General features: G+C 46.9%; 1 protein-coding gene across 1 annotated transcript in view; it reads left to right on the top strand.

Annotated features, from left to right (window-relative positions):
• Positions 1 to 2,793: 2,793 nt before the first annotated feature.
• The window catches only part of T265_12997 (hypothetical protein), a gene marked incomplete at both ends in the record, with an annotated part of 35,154 nt that continues 17,182 nt past the window's right edge, over positions 2,794 to 20,765 (top strand). The window contains 6 exons of the mRNA XM_009166671.1: positions 2,794 to 2,873; positions 7,236 to 7,922; positions 9,311 to 9,936; positions 9,994 to 10,348; positions 17,205 to 17,414; positions 17,852 to 18,207. Of these exons, the coding sequence (XP_009164935.1) occupies positions 2,795 to 2,873; positions 7,236 to 7,922; positions 9,311 to 9,936; positions 9,994 to 10,348; positions 17,205 to 17,414; positions 17,852 to 18,207 (2,313 nt within the window). The remainder of the gene's footprint in view (positions 2,874 to 7,235; positions 7,923 to 9,310; positions 9,937 to 9,993; positions 10,349 to 17,204; positions 17,415 to 17,851; positions 18,208 to 20,765) is intronic.

Below are 20,765 nucleotides of genomic sequence, written 5' to 3'. Positions count from 1 at the left end.
TTGTGCGAGAATATTACCGCCGAAGATTATGATCCAGTGAGTAAGTAATGTCGGTAATTGAGCGCAGCTACTACAAAAATGTTTGATATTTTTATTTCTGCCGAAAATTCCGAACGCATTTTTTGCGCACAACTTACCTCACATAGTAAAATGTCGTGAAAGATAAGTGCTGCTCTGAATTAAACAAAGATCCGCAAGGCACACAAGTTATGGTTCTCCAACTATGCCAGTGATCGTTGCAGCTGTCTCGTACGCTGAAGGGTAGTCGTGAATGTTGCCATCCTGTTCGAGGAAGACAGTTGTCGCCTATACACTAACTTGTGCAATACGCCCTGCGTATTGAGCGAATTTCAGAATTGTAATACAGCGTGCAAACCTCAAAAGCAACCTACTTCGGTGATAAATCGTTCAGCAGTAAAAATTAGCTAATAAATTTTCATATTTAGTTTAATTTCAGGATAGACGCTTGCTGCCTCATAGGAAACCTTCGTTTCAAGGATGAACGGAACATCAGCGAGGGAAAACTTCCCCCTGTATTCTATCATAAAAGTTTTACCCACAAAATAAAGCCCCTATGTAGGACGAGATGGTGATACGTCGTATTCGGATGATACTTAAGTTTCACTGAATGAAGTTGGCGATACCTGTATCAAGTGCACCTAGAGACCGAGTATTATGTAACAAAATGCGTTAAACAATACAGCGTGCCGGCTGTCAGTTATTGTGTGGCACACATACAGCACGCGAAGACTATTAAACAAGAGTCGGTGGTGTATGAGGAATGCTGTTATGGTTAAAGCATGCCTGTGACATGCGCTAGTACAGTGGGGTCACTTAGGTCACTTTTACATTAACAAGCTGGTCCGATACTGGCCAAGGACATAGGCATGGCAGAGGTCAACTGATGTGTAAGATTAGGAACAATTATCCTGCCTCATTATGCACAGCTGATAAACAAACTGAAAGCGCGCAATGAATCCTTCATTTTCGAGTCTTAAATTAAAAGTTGTCGATGGATAGCATCTTATGGAGCACTAATTTTCATTTTCAACACTCTCATTGCATGCGTGTGTAAACCCCGTAGGTTGCCGGAGATTACGAGACAAAAAACGCTCCATATTATTTGCGTGTACGCGGCTCAGTTGGAGCCAACGTTGGAAAGCTTCTAGAGATGCACATAAAACAATTAGTATTGCATTCTTTATGAATTCCTGATGAACCTTTCATGAGCTCCTCATGGGTCTCGAAATGTAACAACGCTGTCATTGAAAACAATCACTTGAGCATGCGAATAAAATCACCGGGAAGTAAAAAACTCAGTGCTTGCTTTGCAAAACAACACGCTGAGTAGTTTGGTGAAAGTTTGCAACCCGAGCGGAACAGTTATACGCTAATGCGCTACAACGTGCGTGTGACGCGGTTTTCTATGTTACGCAATTTGCATCGCTTGTTAATGGGAACCGTATTGTTGCAGTTTACAGTTGATGTGCACCGTTATCCATGCTCTCTTCCTGCAACCTCTGTTGACAAATATCAATATGAACCTCTCAACACCTAGTCAGCTTTCGTTACCCTGTTCTCAAGCTTTTACGGTTCATGCATGCAGTGCTTGGATCGTCATTGCTGGACCACCGGCCACGCGGTAAACGCGCTTTTGCCTAGTCCCTTGGATGCTCAGGACGCGAAAACCAAAAAATTACGTGCGATTCTCATGTAAAAGTATAATGAAGAACGGTCTATAAACGTGTTTTGCGCAAGGTTTTTTCAGGTCATGCATAAATGAATATTTAGACGGAAACATTGGCTGCAAATGAATGAGCACCACTAATGTAAAACAACTAGTCATCACCAGGGTAACTTAATTTTTTCAGTCGATTCGATATGAGCACGACTAATGTAAAACAACTAGTCATCACCAGGGTAACTTAATTTTTTCAGTCGATTCGATGCTTTCATTTTGTGTTTTGCACGGGATAATAAAATGGGGGAGGCAGGAAGACTGTGACCAAAATGTAGGTTGCACCGCTGCCCGAACTATCAAATTAGCGATACCATGAACCCACGATGTCAGCTGCGAGGTTCACGGATTCACGGATTGATACACAGGATCGAGGCTTTTGCCCAAGTTTCCCGGGTCGGTTTTGTTCTTGTCGGTCAGTGGCTGTCGTTCACCTGAAAGGCACAAGTGAAAAAAGGGTGTAGCACTGCTCTTTATGTTCTCAGCGCGAGGCAGTATGCTCGCCAGCGCGAGGATTCGCATAAACAAATGTCTAACAGTGCTTTAAACTGGGTTCTAGAAGGAGCGTAGACAACCGTCGGAGGAAGGTCATTCCACGCAGCTACTACCCGAAATGAAAAAAAATTTTGTCTAATGAATGTGTGTGCCCTGAGCTTGAAATTTGAGTCAGAGTAATTTGACAAAAGCCACAGAAGCATTTTAAAGAATCTCAAATTGAGCGCGGTAAGTCAATTAACAAGAGGAAAATATTATCGCCCCATTTTCTTCCACAGATGCTACAGCCAGCTCTATTCCTGCAGCCAGTTTTGACTGTGTGGCTGGACGATATTTTAAGAATAATTTGAAGAAATACAGGGACATGTTCTAAGCCGACATTTCTCCGTTTGATCATGGGTGATAATTTCGACCATTGCAGCGAAAACTTGGGACAACTGAACATGATCTGTTCCTCATGACTATAGCCTTGCGGATACCATCAGAATTGTGGCCCGGAAATTGAGCGGAAAGATTTCTTAGTTTAGTGTTCATTATTAGGCTCTTAAGATGGCCTAAATGGATAGTGAATATTTTGCCACTTATACCGGTGGGGTAAACAGAGAATGCGAGCTCCACCAGCCCAACACTGCGACCAAAGGTAAATCAAAGTCTTATCTTCGCGGATGGCCCTCAATTGTCGCCGAATGCAGAAATTCAGATCCGGCAACTTAAATGAATCGAAAAGCGCTGACACTGCGTAAACTTCCCATCAAATCTCAGCACCTTAGCACTCCGAAGAATTATGATGCAGTAATTGGATATCACCACCCTTCTCTGCCTGACAAGGTGTGTAACGTTAATTCCATAAGACAATCAATTTCCCAACGGACCCGGAGAAACCGGGTACACCCTACTGGTTTTGTGATGATTGGTATTTTTCATGCAGGTTTATACAGGCGAAACGCAGGCGCGGCAAGTGCAAACAAAATTGCTACAGTAAAAACGCTACAGAAATAACTTCAGGAGCTCGCGCAAACATCAGCCAGACAAAAGGAACCTTGCAGTAATCGTAGCCGTCACATTCGGGATGAAACCGTCTGGCTAATGCGAATTAGTCACAGCATTTGTCAATGGAACACCGGTTACCCTCCAACTTGATACAGGTTATAAACTCCCCCTGATTTAAAAACGAACCTGGAGGACATCACAAAAGAGAGATTCAACTGAGTCTCCCGTGGAAACCAAATTGATTTGCAAATGAGTGCAGTTCTCAAAAAGAGTGCAATTTGGGTTCAAGTAGACCATAAGGTTGACCGAAACTCGAAGACTGTGCCTACATTGTGAGCCCCAACAAGAAGTAACCGGTCATGGGCAACCTTTTGCGTAGCTTCCTTTATGAAAAAACTTGAAGTTAATTAGCAGGCCACCAAAGTGCACGTTCAAAATATATCCGACGCAGAAGGCTGCAATACGTCACTGAAAAGGCTATGTCCTGACAATTTTGAGGTCACTGCGGTTGCATTTATGCCGGGGACCAGTCACGGCATGCGCGACAGAGTGGCTAATTAGATGGTTGCGTCTAGCACCGGTAACCCTCTCACTCAAGTCCATTTTGATGAATGCCGTTAGCAACCCGCAGCCTTGTACTAGCAGTCCCCTGAATTCAGCCAACAGTCCCATGTCCATGTGGATTCTTCCACCGCTACACGGGAAGTCGAGACAAAGCCGCCAGGAGCAACGCTACCGCAGTCGATCAGAGGCTGGCTGCTGATTTGGGGATATGGAAAATATTTTCCAGTCGGACGCAGAGCCAGATACTACGTCAAGAACACGGCGCGAACGAAATCGTAGGCACGGCCACGCCAGATTAATTGGCTCCAGACGGTAGACCTTGCGTTTGTAAGATAACTAAGTCGCGTAGAACACCGGAAGTCCGTAAATTACCTCTGAAGTGGAGAACACCGGGTTGCAGAATTGCACGCCTACTGCCCAAGGGACGGATCGACGTTCAACAGCACTGCTCTGATTCGTCACGACTAGGCTTGAAGTGACGGGCGGGCGAAAGGAAACCTCGCAGTGGAGGTGTCTAAAGACCGGTCGCTCTTGCTAACCAAAAATTAAATCAATTCAAAGGATGTCACTACAAGTTAACCGAAAGCATGTGTTGGCTGGTCAGAATGTTAACCAATCTTGACCAAGCATATATGAGTCGACTCTTCACTCCATCACGAAGATTCTAGTGTGACCTTGGGGGCATTCTTTGATGACACCGTGCGTGCGCATGTAATAATACTCCACGGTGTTCATGGAGGTTTTATTAGGCCACCACGAGTTTTGCTAAACTATAGTGTGGAGCAGACAGCCAAAGACTGGCAGCGGTCGTACTAACACCGACAAGACAAAACATCCACGGGCACAAAGATCACTGCTGGTCTAGATGTGTGGCCTTGTCCCAACACCTCACGGAATGTGAAGATAAAGTTGACGCAGCATCTTTCCGGTCGAAATCTTGCTTGATGCTTATGGATCGAGGATCCGCTTTCCGTCGTAGAAGCAAGAAGTATCAGTAACTCCAGAAACCTTGATACAAATGGATTTCCAATGATATCTCTCTAGTCACTACCGTTAAGTAAGCTGTCACTGTACTTAATATCTCGTAGGTTCACAGGAAGTACAGTTGAATGAACATAGTACATTATGCCAAGTGCTTGAGTACGTAACGGTCGTGGTCGTCGTTCCTCCGAAGAATTTCAGTCCAATCCGCGGAAATTCCAGCAGAGGACGGGCGTATGTTTTTCCCGCCAGCACAGTTCATCTGGCGACGAATTATGATAAAGGTTGTAGTAAAGTGCTTGCACCATCTATTTGTTATACTTTCGCAGTATAAAAATTCGTACATGCGCGTACACACTGGAGTGCTAATGAGCATGTTCATCTGTATGTTAATAATCGTCTTCATAATCCCATGATTCACTTGTATTTAGCACGCCTATTTAGAATGGCGATCCTCCATGTTTGTGGTTCAGCATGACTGCCACCTTGTAATAGCCGATTGTAACATGCAACATTCTCACAATATGCGATGGCCCGACAGGCAACTCTACTTTGGCCACCGCCACCTCAATGATGGGCGGGAACGCGTGGCTTTTGGTTTGCTTAGGTGTTCTAAGTCGTCCATGGAAATTTGTGACTTTGTCCAGAAAAAACAACGGAATCAACATGAACGGTGATAATGTTAGGGCCCTGCGCGATAAGATTCTTTATTCAGACGATCCTGTTTGAAATTTTCAGGGTATTAGAGAGACCACGCGAGAATTCGGACACATGGCTGCCTCTGTTTGTGACGACTTAGTTTGGATATTTCCTCATTCACTTCTGTGCCCATCTGGTTTGTTTGCGAACTACGGTGGTTTCGAAAATGCCGGCTCACCATGCAGTGTAACAGAAAGGTTTACAACGCGTGATTTGTGGTACTCATCGATCGCTGTTGGGTTTACCGCAGTGTCTTTCACTCCTTTGTCCAAAACTATTAAAAGGATTGTTACTATATAGCCGTTGAACATTTTTTCCGAATGGTACCACTGTGTATGTTGTCAGGACGATTGGTGCTGGCAAGAATTAGTCACACTTATGTAGCCTGAAGGCAGTGACGCCTAATGCCCGTGTCGTTAATGCCCCTTTTGCCCCTTTCGTGTGATACGAGGTTCTACACCAGGATTAACAAGTTTATGGAAGTGTCCCAATCAGATAAGAAAGTTTTGCTTACCTATTTCACACGATAAACGAGTGTAAAGTCCGTGAGTTTTTTGTCTAAGCTGCAAGCAACCGAATCCGCAACTAGGAATACTAGTCATATCTCGAATGGTACTGAAAGTCCAACCTGAGTACTTAGGAGAAGAATGCACGGGAGCAAACGGTAACCCTAGAAAACGAAACACTTAGCCGGGTTGAAAATGCCAACGAGTACTTTATGCGGAAAATAACCGAGACTTTCCTTTGGCTCGCCTGTGACCGCGCCATTATCAGAAGAAATGAGCAGTTGGAAGTCAAGTATAGAAGACACGTTAGGGTGATGCTTGTGCGTGGCCGACCGAAAGATGAGCGGTTACCGTCCTATTTGGAGCGTCTGAGCCGACTGCCGCTGAATGCTCAGGACGTTTTGAATTGGCATGCAGCATCGAATCGTGCGTCTTCTCCCGCGACAGCAAAGGGCTTAGCTCGGACAACCCATAAAGTGCTTGTGTTATTCTGCGCGGTCATGTTTGTTACCGTTTTGCCGATTAGGCTTCGCCGCTTAGTACCATAAACGGTGATTAGTCCACTTGGTTAAGTCCAGTCGGTGGATTTTCCCCCACAAATCCCGCCTTGCCGCACGTCTTTAGGCGCTTCTACGGCCGATAAGCCTGACCCGCAGGAGACTGGCCAAGAATTCGGGACGCTTGCCGATCCGGCATCAAGACGAGATCTGATTGGTTAGAAATCTGGACCCAACAGCCAACCATGGCCCAGTATTGGCCAAATGTCGGTTGCCAATGACGCATCCGGAACGCGTCAGAACTTCCAGAAGGTTATAACCGCTTACGCTATATATACGAAGCGCTGTACACCTGTTCTTGACTATTTTTGGGCATTAATTGACCTTATGCACTTTTTTGGTTGTTCTGCCGTGAACGATAGCTTGGGAGGCTCATACCGAGAACAAAGCCGAGGAAAATACCGTTACTACGATTGGCGCAAGAGAAATCTGACAAGAAGCCCCATCGAAGACAGAGTAAGCAACCCACAGTTGCTGGCATTGAGGCGAGTGGCATTTTGGTCGTTATTGCCGGTTCAGGCGTCACGACTGTTCCAGGTGCAGTCGTCGCGGCCACAAAGATTTATTTCGATCTCAAAGACTGCAGCCACCCCGCACACCACCGTAAAGCCCACAAATCGCGGTCCAGCTCGGTGACGGTAACATTCAAAGTTGATTTCGCTTGCTGAGGGAAGTTCCTGACGGTTCGTATCGACGACATCCCAGTTCGTTTGCAACTTGATACTGGCTCCGATATCACGCTGCTCAGTGAACGAACGTGGAAACGAATCGGTAAGCCACATGTGAAGCCGACTGAACTCCGGGCCCGTAATGCTTCCGGTGGTAAACTGAAGTTGACTGGCGAGGTTGACTGTCTCATTAACTTCAATGACTCGACGGCACGCCAATCCACCTGCCCCCTGAAGTCATGCCCCAAACTTGATCTCATGTGGCTAGATTGGATCGAGAAGCTAAATCTGCTGGATATACTAATCAATTCTATTTGCAACCGCATGCACGCAGCACCCGGACGAACTGATTTTCCAAAGCGCTCACTTGAGCACCTTCTACAACGCTATGTATATGTATTCACTGACGAGCTTGGACGGTGTACAAAAGCAAGAACCAGACTGTGCCTCCTCCCTGGTGCCAAACCAGTCTTCAGGCCAAAAGTTCCGGTGCCGTATGCAGCCTTGCCTATCGTTGGTCAAGAACTGGACCGACTTCGGAAGGCGGGTGTTCTTCAACCGACCAACTGCTCCGCTTGGGCCACACCTATCGTGTTGGTGAAGAAGGCTACCGGGATGATCCTGTTGTGCGCAGATTTTTCCACCATTGACTTGGCCGATGCGTATCTCCAGGTTGAAGTGGAGGAAGAATCCCGAGAACTGCTCACGATCAATACGCATCGAGGTCTGTTTCAGTACACTCTACTGCCATTTGGTGTGGATACGATGCTGAAAGATGCCTCGGCGTTGACGCCTATTTGAACGATCATATTGCCATGGGTTCCAACCCCCACGAACTGTGGCAACGCCTTGATTACGTGCGTAGTCGTATTCAAGAATATGGCTTCAAAGTGTGCCGAGATGAATGCACTTTTTTCATGCGTTCGATAAAGGACCTTGAGTTCGTTATTGACGAACATGACCGCCGTCCAGACCCGCAGAACATTAAAGCGATCAAACGTATGCCAGCACCCGCAGACGTGGCGTCACTCAGGAATTTCCTCGGTCTCGTCAGTCAATATAGTTCGTTTCTGCCTGCGAAGCATCGCATTCGAGGCCCACTAAATCAGCTACTTACCAAGGACCACAAGTGGACGTGGTCAGAAGAATGCCAACGCGCCTTCGACCCTGTCAAATCCATGCTAAGTTCCGATTTGCTACTCACACACCACGATCCATCGATGGAAATTTTTGTGGCGTCGGACGCCTCGAACTATGGAATTGGCGCAGTGATTTCACACGTATTTCCAGATAGCAGCCAGAAAGCCATTGCACATGCGGTCAGATCCCTGATTTCAGCCGAGCGCAACTACAGTCAGATAGAAAAGGAAGCCTTGGCGATCGGGTTTTCCGTTAAGGAATTTCATAATATGCTCTGTGGCCGTCAGTTCACTCTACTGACCGATTACATGCCCCTTCTAGCTGTGTTTGGCTCGAAGAAAGGAATTCCGGCACATACTGATAACCGACTCCAGCGATGGGCCACTGCTTCTGGGATAGGACTTCAAGATAAAATACCAGTCCACCATCAGCCTCGGACAAGCCGACGCACTGTCCCGACTCATGGATTCAAGCAGGCCAGAACCAGAAGATACCGTGATCGCAACAATTGCCTTGGAACCAGAGGTTAACCACGTAGTTTCCGAAGCTGTTCGCATCCTCCCAGTGACTGCCGACATGGTCCGCCAGGCTACCGATCAAGACCCTGTGCTGCAGCAAGTCATAAAGTACCATCGCAATCAGTGGCCGCGTACCTGCCAAAAAGACGAACTAAGGCCTTACTTCAACCGGCGTGACGCGTTATCACTAGCCGATGGATGCCTGGTGTATTCATCCCAAAGAAGCTACGACCAGCAATCCCGAATCAGTTCCACAAAGGGCAGCCAAGAACAAATAGGATGAAGGCCCTTGCTCGCAGTTATGTCTTCTGGTCTTAGATGGACTCCCAGATCAAGCAAGTCTCGAAATCTTGCCTGCGGTGCGCTGAAGCATCCAAGTCACCGGTGAAAACCTACCTAAGCTCGTGGCCGCAACCGACCGAACCCTGGTCTCGTCTTCACATCGATTATGCAGGTCCAGTGGGTGGCCAACACTTTTCGGTCGTGGTCGACGCTTACAGCAAATGGCCGGAGATTTTTCCGGTGAACAGCCCCACAACTGCCATCACAGTCCCAGAACTCCGGGGATTGTTCAGTCGCTCTGGAACGCCAGAGACTATTGTATCCGACAACGGCAGTCAGTTTACGTCGTCGGCGTTCGCACACCTTTGTCGGGAGTATGGCATAACGCATATACGCTCGCCGCCGTTTCATCCACAGTCGAACGGCCAAGCGGAGCGCTTTGTTGACAGTGAAGCGGGCACTTCAGATGTCCAGAGGAGAGGGACGAACGGAAAAGATTTTGCAAAGCTTCCTGCTGGCATATCGAGAGACGCCAACTCATCTGATGGAGTATCAGCAGCAGAGGCATTGCTCCGAAGGAGTTTTCGAACACCGCATGATACTATCCGGGCACAAGAAAGGCACGCTAGTCACCGCGAGACCAGAGTGGAGGAACAGTTCAACTGGCATCATGGAACAACTGCGCGCTCATTCAGCGAAGGCCAGAAAGTTTTGGCTCGTGACCATAGCGGAAGACACCCTACGTGGACCCCAGGACTCATCCTTCGCCGGCGCAGCAAAGTGCTCTACGAGATTCAAGTTGGTCCAGCCAAGTAGATACGCCACACGAACCGGATCCGGCCGGCAGATACACAGATCCTCCGCACGGAACCGAGTGATTTGAGTCTAGAAAAGCTTCTGGACACTTTTGATCTCGGCACCATCCCAGTACGTCGATCAGTTGCTTCGTCGGAGGCCCAGCCTAAGAACGGATTACAACCGCAGCGACAGAAAGGCAGGATCCGCAAGTCAGTGGGGCCACTGCAAGTAAATTTTCGGGTTCGAAGCTCCGTCAACAAACTTCAAGGGGGAGGTGTTGAGCGGAATTCAAAAAGGATCCTGCTTTACCGCACGTTTCTAGGCGTAGCTACGGCCGATAAGCCTGACCCGCAGGAGACTGGCCAAGAATTCGGGACGCTTGCCGATCCGGCATCAAGACGAGATCTGATTGGTTAGAAATCTGGACCCAACAGCCAACCATGACCCAGTATTGGCCAAATGTCGGTTGCCAATGGCGCATCCGGAACGCGTCAGAACTTCCAGAAGGTTATAACCGCTTACGCTATATATACGAAGCGCTGTACACCTGTTCTTGACTATTTTTGGGCATTAATTGACCTTATGCACTTTTTTGGTTGTTCTGCCGTGAACGATAGCTTGGGAGGCTCAAACCGAGAACAAAGCTGAGGAAAATACAGTTACTACACGGTGCCATTAACTACCGACACTGAGACTATGGTTTCGGTCCAGGCTGCTCATAAGGGCAAACCATCAAAACTAAGTGATCTTCAAGCTATCTTATCAGATAGTTGCGACCCCATTGTGCGTCTGGGTTTCGATGATTGCGGTCGTTGCTTGTCGATCAGGTTTGCACAAGCCTCCTTCCATGAAATCCCCCCCACCTCAAGGTGGTGCAGCAGTGCAAACCAGTGGGCGTCCCCTGGGCAACCTGAGTGAACGAGCGTGGTAAGTACCATTTTGCTGTCAGTTATTACTTCTTTTCCCGTTTTCACATACGGTTGTGAAATTCATGTTTGATGCCTCTGTGATTGTGTCGCAATCGTCCTTAATAAAGTTTATTTCCGAACATTTGGCTTCACATTTCCCGACACCCGAATGTCACAGCAACCCATGCACCCGTTCCTTGCGTTGAAGACAAGCTTGTGTATGTGACAAAAGGTTGACACAATTCTCCACTTTCGTATATACACATAGATTGGTCGGGAGTTCTGATGCATCAAGGTCAGTGAATAACTCAGCGCATGTTTGGATAGTTTGTCCTTGTCTCGGGATATATAATCCGCAGCGTGTGCATGAGCACTAAGTCTTTCATATTACTGGGGTACTGTCTACCTTTCTCTTGTGCCCCACTTCAGGCGTGTTTCCCGTTAACCGTAAGTTTTTGACACACGTATAAGCATTCATATCTGACGGTCCGCCGGCTATGGGTCATTGAACAACCTGCTACTTCAAAGGTCCATAGGCACATGTTCACTAACAAGGACAATCTGTCAAAACCACCAGTGCGTAGAAGACATCCCTGCGTGGCCACCTAATACGTAGCAAGCATACCGTGGAAGCAAGAGGAGAGCGTAATAACCTGAAGATAGAGGTTCACGATAGTCCATGTGGGCTAAAACGGAAAAGAAGTGTACCAGCCGAAACAAGCGGGCAAGGCCGCACATCAAGAATCGTGTTATATAATTGAACGAAAACAGCAGGTACTGTATTCTACATACGTTAACATTTGCTTCTCATTCTTCAACGTACTCAAATGAATAGTAGGTATCCTTTATCACCACGGGGGACTTGTGGCCGAGGGTTGACTCATCTGGTTGTGCGTGAACAAAGGATGGGCGAGCTCCTCCGGCATAACAGCAGATGCCATAGTTGATCATTTCGCTGAGGTGGATGCACCGGCGGTTCCATTACCATAAACCAGAGTTAGAGCGGTGAGAACACGTAATACTACGAGTTTCTTACCTGATCAACACAAATTGCTGGTCAGAAGGCTTACAAAGTTTGCATTTCGGGTCACAGATATAATTTTACGTGCCGAAATCACGCCAACATCCAACGAACAGCTTAAATGTCATTAGTTTGAGCTATTTCGAACAAATCCCTCTTCATTATTGGCATCAAAAACAAAATCGCTGTCCGTTTGATAAATCATTCATTCGCAGCCCAATGTGCGACGACTTTTATCAACAGCCGGTTATGCTAAGCTGCTGAAACTATGGTACTACCTGCAATGACTATATTACTAGTTTAGTTCGCAATGTAACTTTTCGTCCATTACATTCCCATTGCTACCCTGTGCTACATTCGAGGTGGTGTAGTGGTCCGGATACCCAATAAGTTAGTTTACCAGGAGTGTGTGGCAAAGTAATGAAAATAACTACGCTAAGTTGGGTATACAAAAATAAATAGGTCAGATGGAACAGACTCACTAACAATTGTTCTCTTTAAAATAGTTCGTCGTTGGCCCAGGTCAGCGAATAAACAATAATCCAATTATGTTGGTCAAGAGGTCTTCTTCCGAATAGTTCCCACATATAATAGATTCCGAAGATGTCTAAAATGTTTTGGTACCAGAGTTAGTGCATGAGACTCGCGAATGACCGCTGCAAGCGCGAGCGAAATCAGAAGAGAGTCGAAGCTCGTGACCACGCTTGTATTAGGTGAAGTTGTACGAGTGCGCGTTTTTGTAGTTTTTCGTCTTTAAACAAAAAACGATGGTACAATTGATGAAATACGTAGTGTTACAATGGAAGTAAAATAGAGGTACAAAACTCCACAGTGGTCAACTATTCGGTGAGGGGCCCATTAACCGCACAATGCCCTTAGCTGCGAAACCTTTGTGGGTGGGATGAAAATTTTGCGCTGGGATATTGCGTTTTATTGTCTATGTGCTCAAACCATAATCCATTTCAACCTACATTTATATTTTTGCCGTTCACGAAATTCATTTTCTACTGATGCAAACATAAGCCTGGCAGAAAAATCTGGTGGAATACTTCCCTATCAATTCTGAGACCCCAGGATATCTGGATGGGGCTCAAAAGCATGGACTGGCACCCTGAACCCAACTGTCTGTCTGCTTTCGTCTATCAGGGATATATAGCTTCCGAAACTTTGTAGCGGCGACCCTCCTGTCTACTTACCCCTGGAACTAATTTCATTAGTACTCCCACATAGACTGTCCATTATCGTGTTTATCCAACAACCACGAGCATCACACGACAACATCGTGGCTTGTCTGCAACCTTGACCGAATAAAGGTCACCTCCCGTTAGTACGCTTCAAGGCGACTCCATGTGATTTCACATTGTTATTTTTCCACGTCACAAGTTCGCTCCAACACATATGCCTCAACGACCCTTGATATATAAACGAGTACACAACACTCACAGTGGACACGAAACGAGAGAACAACAGCAAAGGTTGACCCAGCGTGGAAAAGCGGGGAAGAGACCAGATTCAATCCTTGGAAGAGATCGGCTGGGTTGTACCGCAAACTGTGGTTCCGGCCTTGAGTAACACCTTGGATGTCTGTTCCTATTGGTCGGTAATAGCTGACAGGCTTTCGAGAGGTCGGTTCTGGTAAGTTCGTTTGATTTCCGGATCCACTAGCTTATCAATGGCTGAACGATGGGTAAACCTGAAAATCACAATGAAAGGCATCAGTACACAAATAGATGATCGTATCTATGCTGGTGTTCCATCATGATAATCACCAGCGGTAACCGGAAGCGATGTGTTCAATTTTTGATTCAGGGCTGTTTATTTTGAGGGTGCAACGTTTTCAAACTATCTCCGCTGTTCAGGAATTTGTTATTGCGAAGGAACACCCTGCGATCGTCATTTCTGAAGCAGTGATCTCCGTTGTCAGAACATCTATCCCCTGGAGTACCGTCCCCTCCGAGGGGACCTAATCCTTACTTACGCCCTGTTTGAACAAAGCTTGGCAAACAGGTTTTTTACCGTTGACCCAGCTACTGGCGAGGACATAGGAAGAAAATTTTCAAGCTCAGGGCNACCCCCTACCAAATCCAAAAACCCCAGCCAATCAGACATCAGTCGTGCCTAGTCTACCCACCTAGGTTCATGTCACCATCAACGGAAGCAACTTTTGTGCTTTTAGGCTGTTTTTAATGAGTGCTTGTAGGGTCGTGGCAACTGTCTGACCTCATCATCATCATCAACAGCATAACACCAATGTCCAACACGCATGCTTCGCTTCCATACAACCATAATTTATTTGGAAGTCTTTTGTGGAGAAAAAATAAAAATGGATGGGAAAGAACGTAGTATAACCCTACTACACTCATTTCGAGGTGCATACACCTGGGCATAACACCAATGTCCAACACAGGTGCTTCGCTGCCATACAACCATAATTTATTTGGAAGAAAATTTATTTGGAGAAAAAATAAAAAGTATAACCTTACTACAATCATTTCGAAGTGCATACACCTTTAGACACTCATTCAAGTAGTCTGGATAGAAAGTGATATCAAGATGTCACGGACATTGGCTAGCAGCCATATTTTGCAGCGTCTCCAACCAAGAGAAATGTGGATCACGCTGCCCCCATCCTGGAAGGCAAGTACTATCGGAAGAAGCCGTATTTCTCTAAAACATGCGCCCATCGCCAAAAGCTGCGTAGGTTATGCCATTTAATTCTTACGCTGAACCTTCGTTTGCCGAATAGAGTACAGTTTTCTGCGTCCAGTTCGGAGCATCTGAAGGGGAGACGTGGCCAACCTTTGATCTGGCAGAAGGTATGAATGGGATTACGAAAATCTTAGGTGCTGTCAGTGCTACTTGACCTCCAGGATTTGGACCATGGGATCCCCGCCGCCTAGTTAGAGATACTGCAAGACGTGGCTGCGAATCGATGTCAATGGAGTTCATGTCAGTCTCCATCCAGATTGCCTGAACGAGTGCCTGAAGACGTAGATAGCTCGAACTGAATATAGTAAAGTAACACCAAGTCTCTCATGTTCACCTTTTCTTTTCCTCACAACAAGGCTTCTAAATAAATTTTTGTACGGCAGCGGGGCATCACTGTTGAACACTGATGTCATACTGTCGATGATGACGAAACGTTTCCCAATCTTCTCCATAACCCTCCATCCGGTCAAGGGTCGGTCATGTCTCTGCTTCAGCTACTCCGAAATGGACGCAGAAAATAACACTCTTTTCAGCAAACGATGGTTCCTCATACGAAATACACGGCCTAATTGACGCACCTTCTGATCCTGGAAACAATCTTTAAATGGATGTCCCCGTTGCACAACTGAACACTCACTTTCTAATTGCCTCGTTACAAATTCTTTGACACCAAGCCATACGAGCTATGGTTTTGAGACAAAGGTTGCCGAAGACCTGACGGCGTCTGAGTTCCACTACCAGAACATGCCAAGTCTCACAAGATTCGTAAAGCACTCGAGCACCTTACCCTGGTTTGTAAGTGACGAGTAGGGGCCTCGACTAATGCATTCGACTCAAAGGCCGACCACAAGGCAACGGTGTCTGAGGAAAATGCGAGTGCACTACTATTCTTGTAAAACCATTGACCAACCCGACATGAAAGACTGAATGCCGCACGGACACAGCAGTGTAGCTCACTGGATCACGGAGGTACACCGTCACGCCACGGTAATGTCGGGTTTCTTCGTGACGAGGGTCATAACAGCTCTGCAAACGTAGCAGTCACACCGGGGCAGTGTGTATTCAGGTAGGGAGACTTCGCATTAGGAATTGCAGTTACTTCTGGAGCTAAGGAAGATAAACTTTGTCGAGACCTGTCACCATTGCTTTGGTTAGCAACAAGAACTAACTAAGGATAACTAAGCCCAGAAGAAGTACAGTTAGGTGGGAGATTTGCAGTCGATACTGAGCATACGGATAATGGGGAGGGAATTTTTCACTAGTGTGCTCAACACCATCTGTTCCTCGCCAGTACGAACTTTTGGCAAAGGTACCCACCAACCGCACTTTATTCATGGGCCCACTTGGATCACTTGACTATCACTTGCCGATATGGAGCCTCCGTTTAAGACTATCCTTCCTCCGATCGCGCCATTATGCGGGCTCGATTATCATTCTACTTTCGGGATTACGCATGCGGTTCCGTTCACCAGCATCGATGAGTTTCAGCAGCTCACTACCATCGATAAAGTCTCAGGAAAACTACTGTAAGCGCACGGTTATGAAGATGATGGATGAAAGTTAATGAAAGAAGCCGTTGTCTAAACTTGAGCAGTCTGCCCAAACCATCCGGCTAGACCAGATGAACACTGGATATTGTTGCAGATCTCGGTCCTGTCGGAAGGCCAGTGCCAGCAACCGCCCATTGTGATGGTGCCTGCAGGTCTCTCAAGCGGCGGATAATCCAGAGCCCGAAAAATAACAGAACGCTGGTGGATTGCGAGGGCCCAGGAGATGGAGGTTTTCGACGTAAAATATCGTGCGCCCTACTTAACCTATTCCGATCAACTGACCAAGAAAACGCGGTCGTCAACAAGGCGATTTGTGATGAACATGAAGTAGAAGTTTAGTTGCAGAATCTTCGTCTTGAACGATGGGATAAACACTTTAAAGAACAGTGCAGCTGATCTGGTTTAGCACAGACTCTGGGAGAACCCAACTAGCCTGAGGGGAACGTCGACACCAGCCCTTCATCAAATACGGAAATTCCGTGCGAGATATCATTCTGTGACAAGATATATGGCCTGGACGATCTACACCGTTGCCTCCAATGCTTGGTGGTACTTGGCTTCGCGACTCCCGCTTTTCGGCGACTGAAACTGTGTCAGCTGGGACCAACGTACCTTTGGCCGTGGTCTAAAGTTGGTAGTGACTGATACGCTATTCTTGTAACCTTGCAGGAGTAAAATGGCGACAGCCTTGTGAAACGCACCAATTCGTGCTCGATCGTGGGCCAGTTTGACAGAGCTGCTGGTGGATGTTTGGATGCCAGTCATACGGAACTTGCCGCGATTGCGTCGTTTAGAGTGTGTGACCTTTTACGTGAGGTCAGCTGGCCGGGTCAGAAATCAGCGTATCTTGGTAGTACCACCGCTGATTGTTCACAGCTGCTTAATAACCACAAATGGTTTTTTCTCAGCGAACTTCACTCGGATCGCGCCCGGATCTATACAACCCCCCTTCTTACTGCTTCATGTTCCCATGTGCCGGGTGCTTTTTCATTGTTAGCAGGTTAACACTTTATCTGGGAAGCCTGGCGACACACAGTTCAGATGCAGTAGATCCAAGCTTTTCTTGTTCCTATTTTTTAGCAACAATGATTGCTGCGAGATCGTGCCTACGAGGCAGTCGCCTAGTTTTACAGCTTGCTGATCGGGGTTGTCGACAAACATTCACTCGCCCGTCGCAGGTTTCAGTCGTACGTTGTTTCCGATGGTCTCCAATAAATTTTACCTCAATGCGAACTCGATTCGGCCGAAGTCAAGCAAAGGCCCGGGCTGATGAGGCTGCACCGGAAATGGGTAAGTTGCTTGTTACACGCAGCTGCGGTATTTGAAAAACGCGAAGTAGTCCAGATGGTCTGCCTTCTTTCTAACGTGTGCTATGCAGCTTTAGCTATGCGGACTTTCCACACTTCGTTCATTAAAATTCGGAGGCCGCACCATTTCGTCTTTTAGTAAGAGTGGACGTTATCGTTATTCTCGTTATGCTTATGTCTTTCTTCATTAGACCAATGCATACGATGTTTCTCTTTTTACCGTGTCGCATTACTCGTGCGACTGGTGATTGTCACGGATGTTTTGGTTTCTCATGGGTCAGCTCCCATAAGAATCACTTATCTTTCCCTCCGTCAGGGTATCTTTCCGTCGTAAATCGATCATCTGTAAAGGTTTTCGGGTTAGAAGGCACTTTAGGTCTGTTCAGTTCATGTTGTCATTGTATCAAATCCATTTTGTAGTATTAGATCATGCTACCCTGCTATTCCCTTGTCATGTAGCTCTGGATACTGGTCGCATGGCTGTTGCGGCGGCTGCGGTTATTGGCCTGGGTGGTCTGTGCTACTATGGACTAAGCATGGTGCCTTCCAGTACTGATGCTATGTCTGCAATCGACCGAGCTACTGTTTGGCCAGACTATGTACGTCAGCGTGTCAAAATGACATACGCCTATTTGGCTGGTGGCGCTGCAATCGCGGCTGGGACCGCAGTCTCGTTGTCACGCTCTCCAGCCTTTTGTCGGGCCATGGTTCAATCGGGTTGGATTGCCCCAATCACTATGATGCTTTTCAGCATGGGTGCTGGATTTGTCTGTCAGGTAAGTTTCTTTACTCGCTTTGCTCACTTTCCATTGTTACAATGAGTCTAATCAGACCGTTCAGTGGCAGTCGACATCACTTGCCTAACCCTATCTTTTCGTTTCATTTCAGTTATATGTAGAAAGCATTGTTGTCTATTGACACCGAACTTATACCGTATCGTTCCGTTTCGTCTGTTGAGGGCATGATCTTTTCCAAATTCAATAACCTACCGCGCACATTCCAAAAGTATTGTTAGCAGCAATCTTCTTTCCACCTTGGAGTCGATAAAGCAATTTTGAGAGTTTGCCTTCGAACTCGCACCCTTTTTCGCCGGTGTTCATTGGATAGATCTTATCGACTTTATTGGTCCTACCCTTGTTGTTGTTGCTAATAGTTGACTAACCATAATTTAAGTCGAGCACACAAACTGCGCAGTGTTGCTCTCGTTTGCTTTGGAAGGGTGAGGTCGCCGATAAAGTTGGCTCTTAGGTAGCGACAGACCCTTGTATTAAATGTATGCAACAGATCGTTATCATCATCAGAGACAGCAACGTCAGTGTTGACACTGATGCTTTGCTTCGGCGTAACCACAAAGGTTATCTTATCATATTTAAAGGCTTAGAGTGAAAAGAAAAGGCTAGAGTGGGTGATAGAGGGGATCTGGTGCTTGTCTATCACCAGTATTCTGAGGCTCCCACAACTTCAAGCGATCAACCAGACAATTTGGGAAACTGATGGCACAATCACCAGTGACATCTGTCAGTCGCCATTTCTCGTAGTGTCTCCAGCCAGGCTCAGGGGGTGGTGGTCACGGGGACACCACCGTGGAAAGCGTACCATGTAAACAACAGTCAAACTCTTCATGATCTCTTTTGCACTCTTCTGCCAAGTCATGCGTTATCCACCTCGCTGTTTCCGCCATTTTGAAGGAGGCTTGGAGGGAACACTCATCTCGATAGACGGTGTCTTGGCATGCTCAGCACATTTCCAAACCACCGCAGTTGATGGTGCTGGCCTTTCCCGCAGATGAAGTACCTGCTTCGGTTTTCTAATTACCTCGCCATCTGACACCAGCGATACTTCTGAAACACCGGTGGTCAAATGCTGAAGACGCCTCACATTATCTGTCTACAGAGGCCATGTCTCACGACCATACAACAATAGTCTGGTACACGCGACCGTTGAGACCCAGTGATGTGCCATTTTGAAGCCACAAGTGAAGCAAAGACGTACACGGTTGTACGTGGCATGGGTTACTATCAGGGAACCCATACCTAGACAGGTGAACGGTTAGGGTCCTCAACCAAAGTCATTTGCCCAAAAGCCTGGCCGCAAGGTAACGAATGGATGCTGGCTTCCTACTACCGTAGTATGATATTTCAAGCAACAAGTCGCCGTGCGTGTTCGTGGATGATCATTTTACAGTTTTCATCACACCTCCATCCACCAGCCATTCTGGCATGAGAAAATCTACCAGTGTCAAAGCTGGTCATAGAAGTGCGCAAACAGCCACATCGCGATAATACACATTCTCTTTTCAGCGGTTAACAGACCTTATTCTTTGGCCTGTTGTAGGATACAGGCAGAACGTTTACAGGTTCATTTCCATGCCCTGAACCCCTTCGCGTAATTGATACCCGATTCCCAAGTTGTCAGGACGATAACTAGTCTACATCGTTTACATGTGGGCTACGGTTTTCAGTGATAAAACGCCATGAAGTAAGATGAGTCAGCTTCTGGTTTTTCCCGAACTGTAGTTCATCATCATCATCATCCAGGATGACATTTCAACATCGATGCTTCACTGCCGTATAACCATGACTTATTTGAAAGCCTTATTGTGAAGAAAAGAATAAAGGTGGATGGGATGGGGACTTTTGGGGTGGGTACACCACCAGACATTCACTCAGGAAATCTGGATAGAAACTGACAACAAGAACGCCACTGACATCGGTTGGCAGCCATATCTTGTAGTGTCTCAAACCAGGCACAGTGAGGATCTCGCGATCCCCACCCTGGAAGGCGAGTAGCACCGACAGCACCCAAGCGTTTCGTGATCTCCTTCATACTCCTCTGCCAAGTCAAGGGTTGGCCACCTCTCTGTTTACGCCACTCTGAGTTGGGAATGGAAAACAGCACTCTCTTCGGCAAAAGATGGTTCGGCGGGCGTAACACATGTCCCAACCAACGCAGCTTCTGGTGCTGGACACATTCTTCAATGGAAGTACCCGTAACACAAACAAAAACACGCTTTCTAACTGCCTCGCCGACACCAACCCACACGAGCTACGGTTCTGAGACAACGATTGTCGAACACCTGAAGACGTCTCAGATCCGCTGCTCGAATAGGTCAAGTCTCACAGTCATACAACAAAACAGCCCGTACTGTAGCTTGATACACACGTCCTTTCAGATTCAAGGATAAACCATTCTGACGCCATAGGTGTCTCAAGTTAGCAAACGCGGCCCGAGCCTTGCAGATTCATGCATTCACCTCATCTGTCACACTACAGTCAGAACTAATACAACTTCCAAGATACGTAAAACGCTCCACAAATTCCAGTGCCTCTCCCTG

Source organism: Opisthorchis viverrini (assembly GCF_000715545.1).
Source record: "Opisthorchis viverrini unplaced genomic scaffold opera_v5_29, whole genome shotgun sequence".
In the NCBI taxonomy this organism is placed as follows: Eukaryota; Metazoa; Platyhelminthes; class Trematoda; order Opisthorchiida; family Opisthorchiidae; genus Opisthorchis; species Opisthorchis viverrini.
This window is presented reverse-complemented; position numbering and strand designations above follow the sequence as displayed.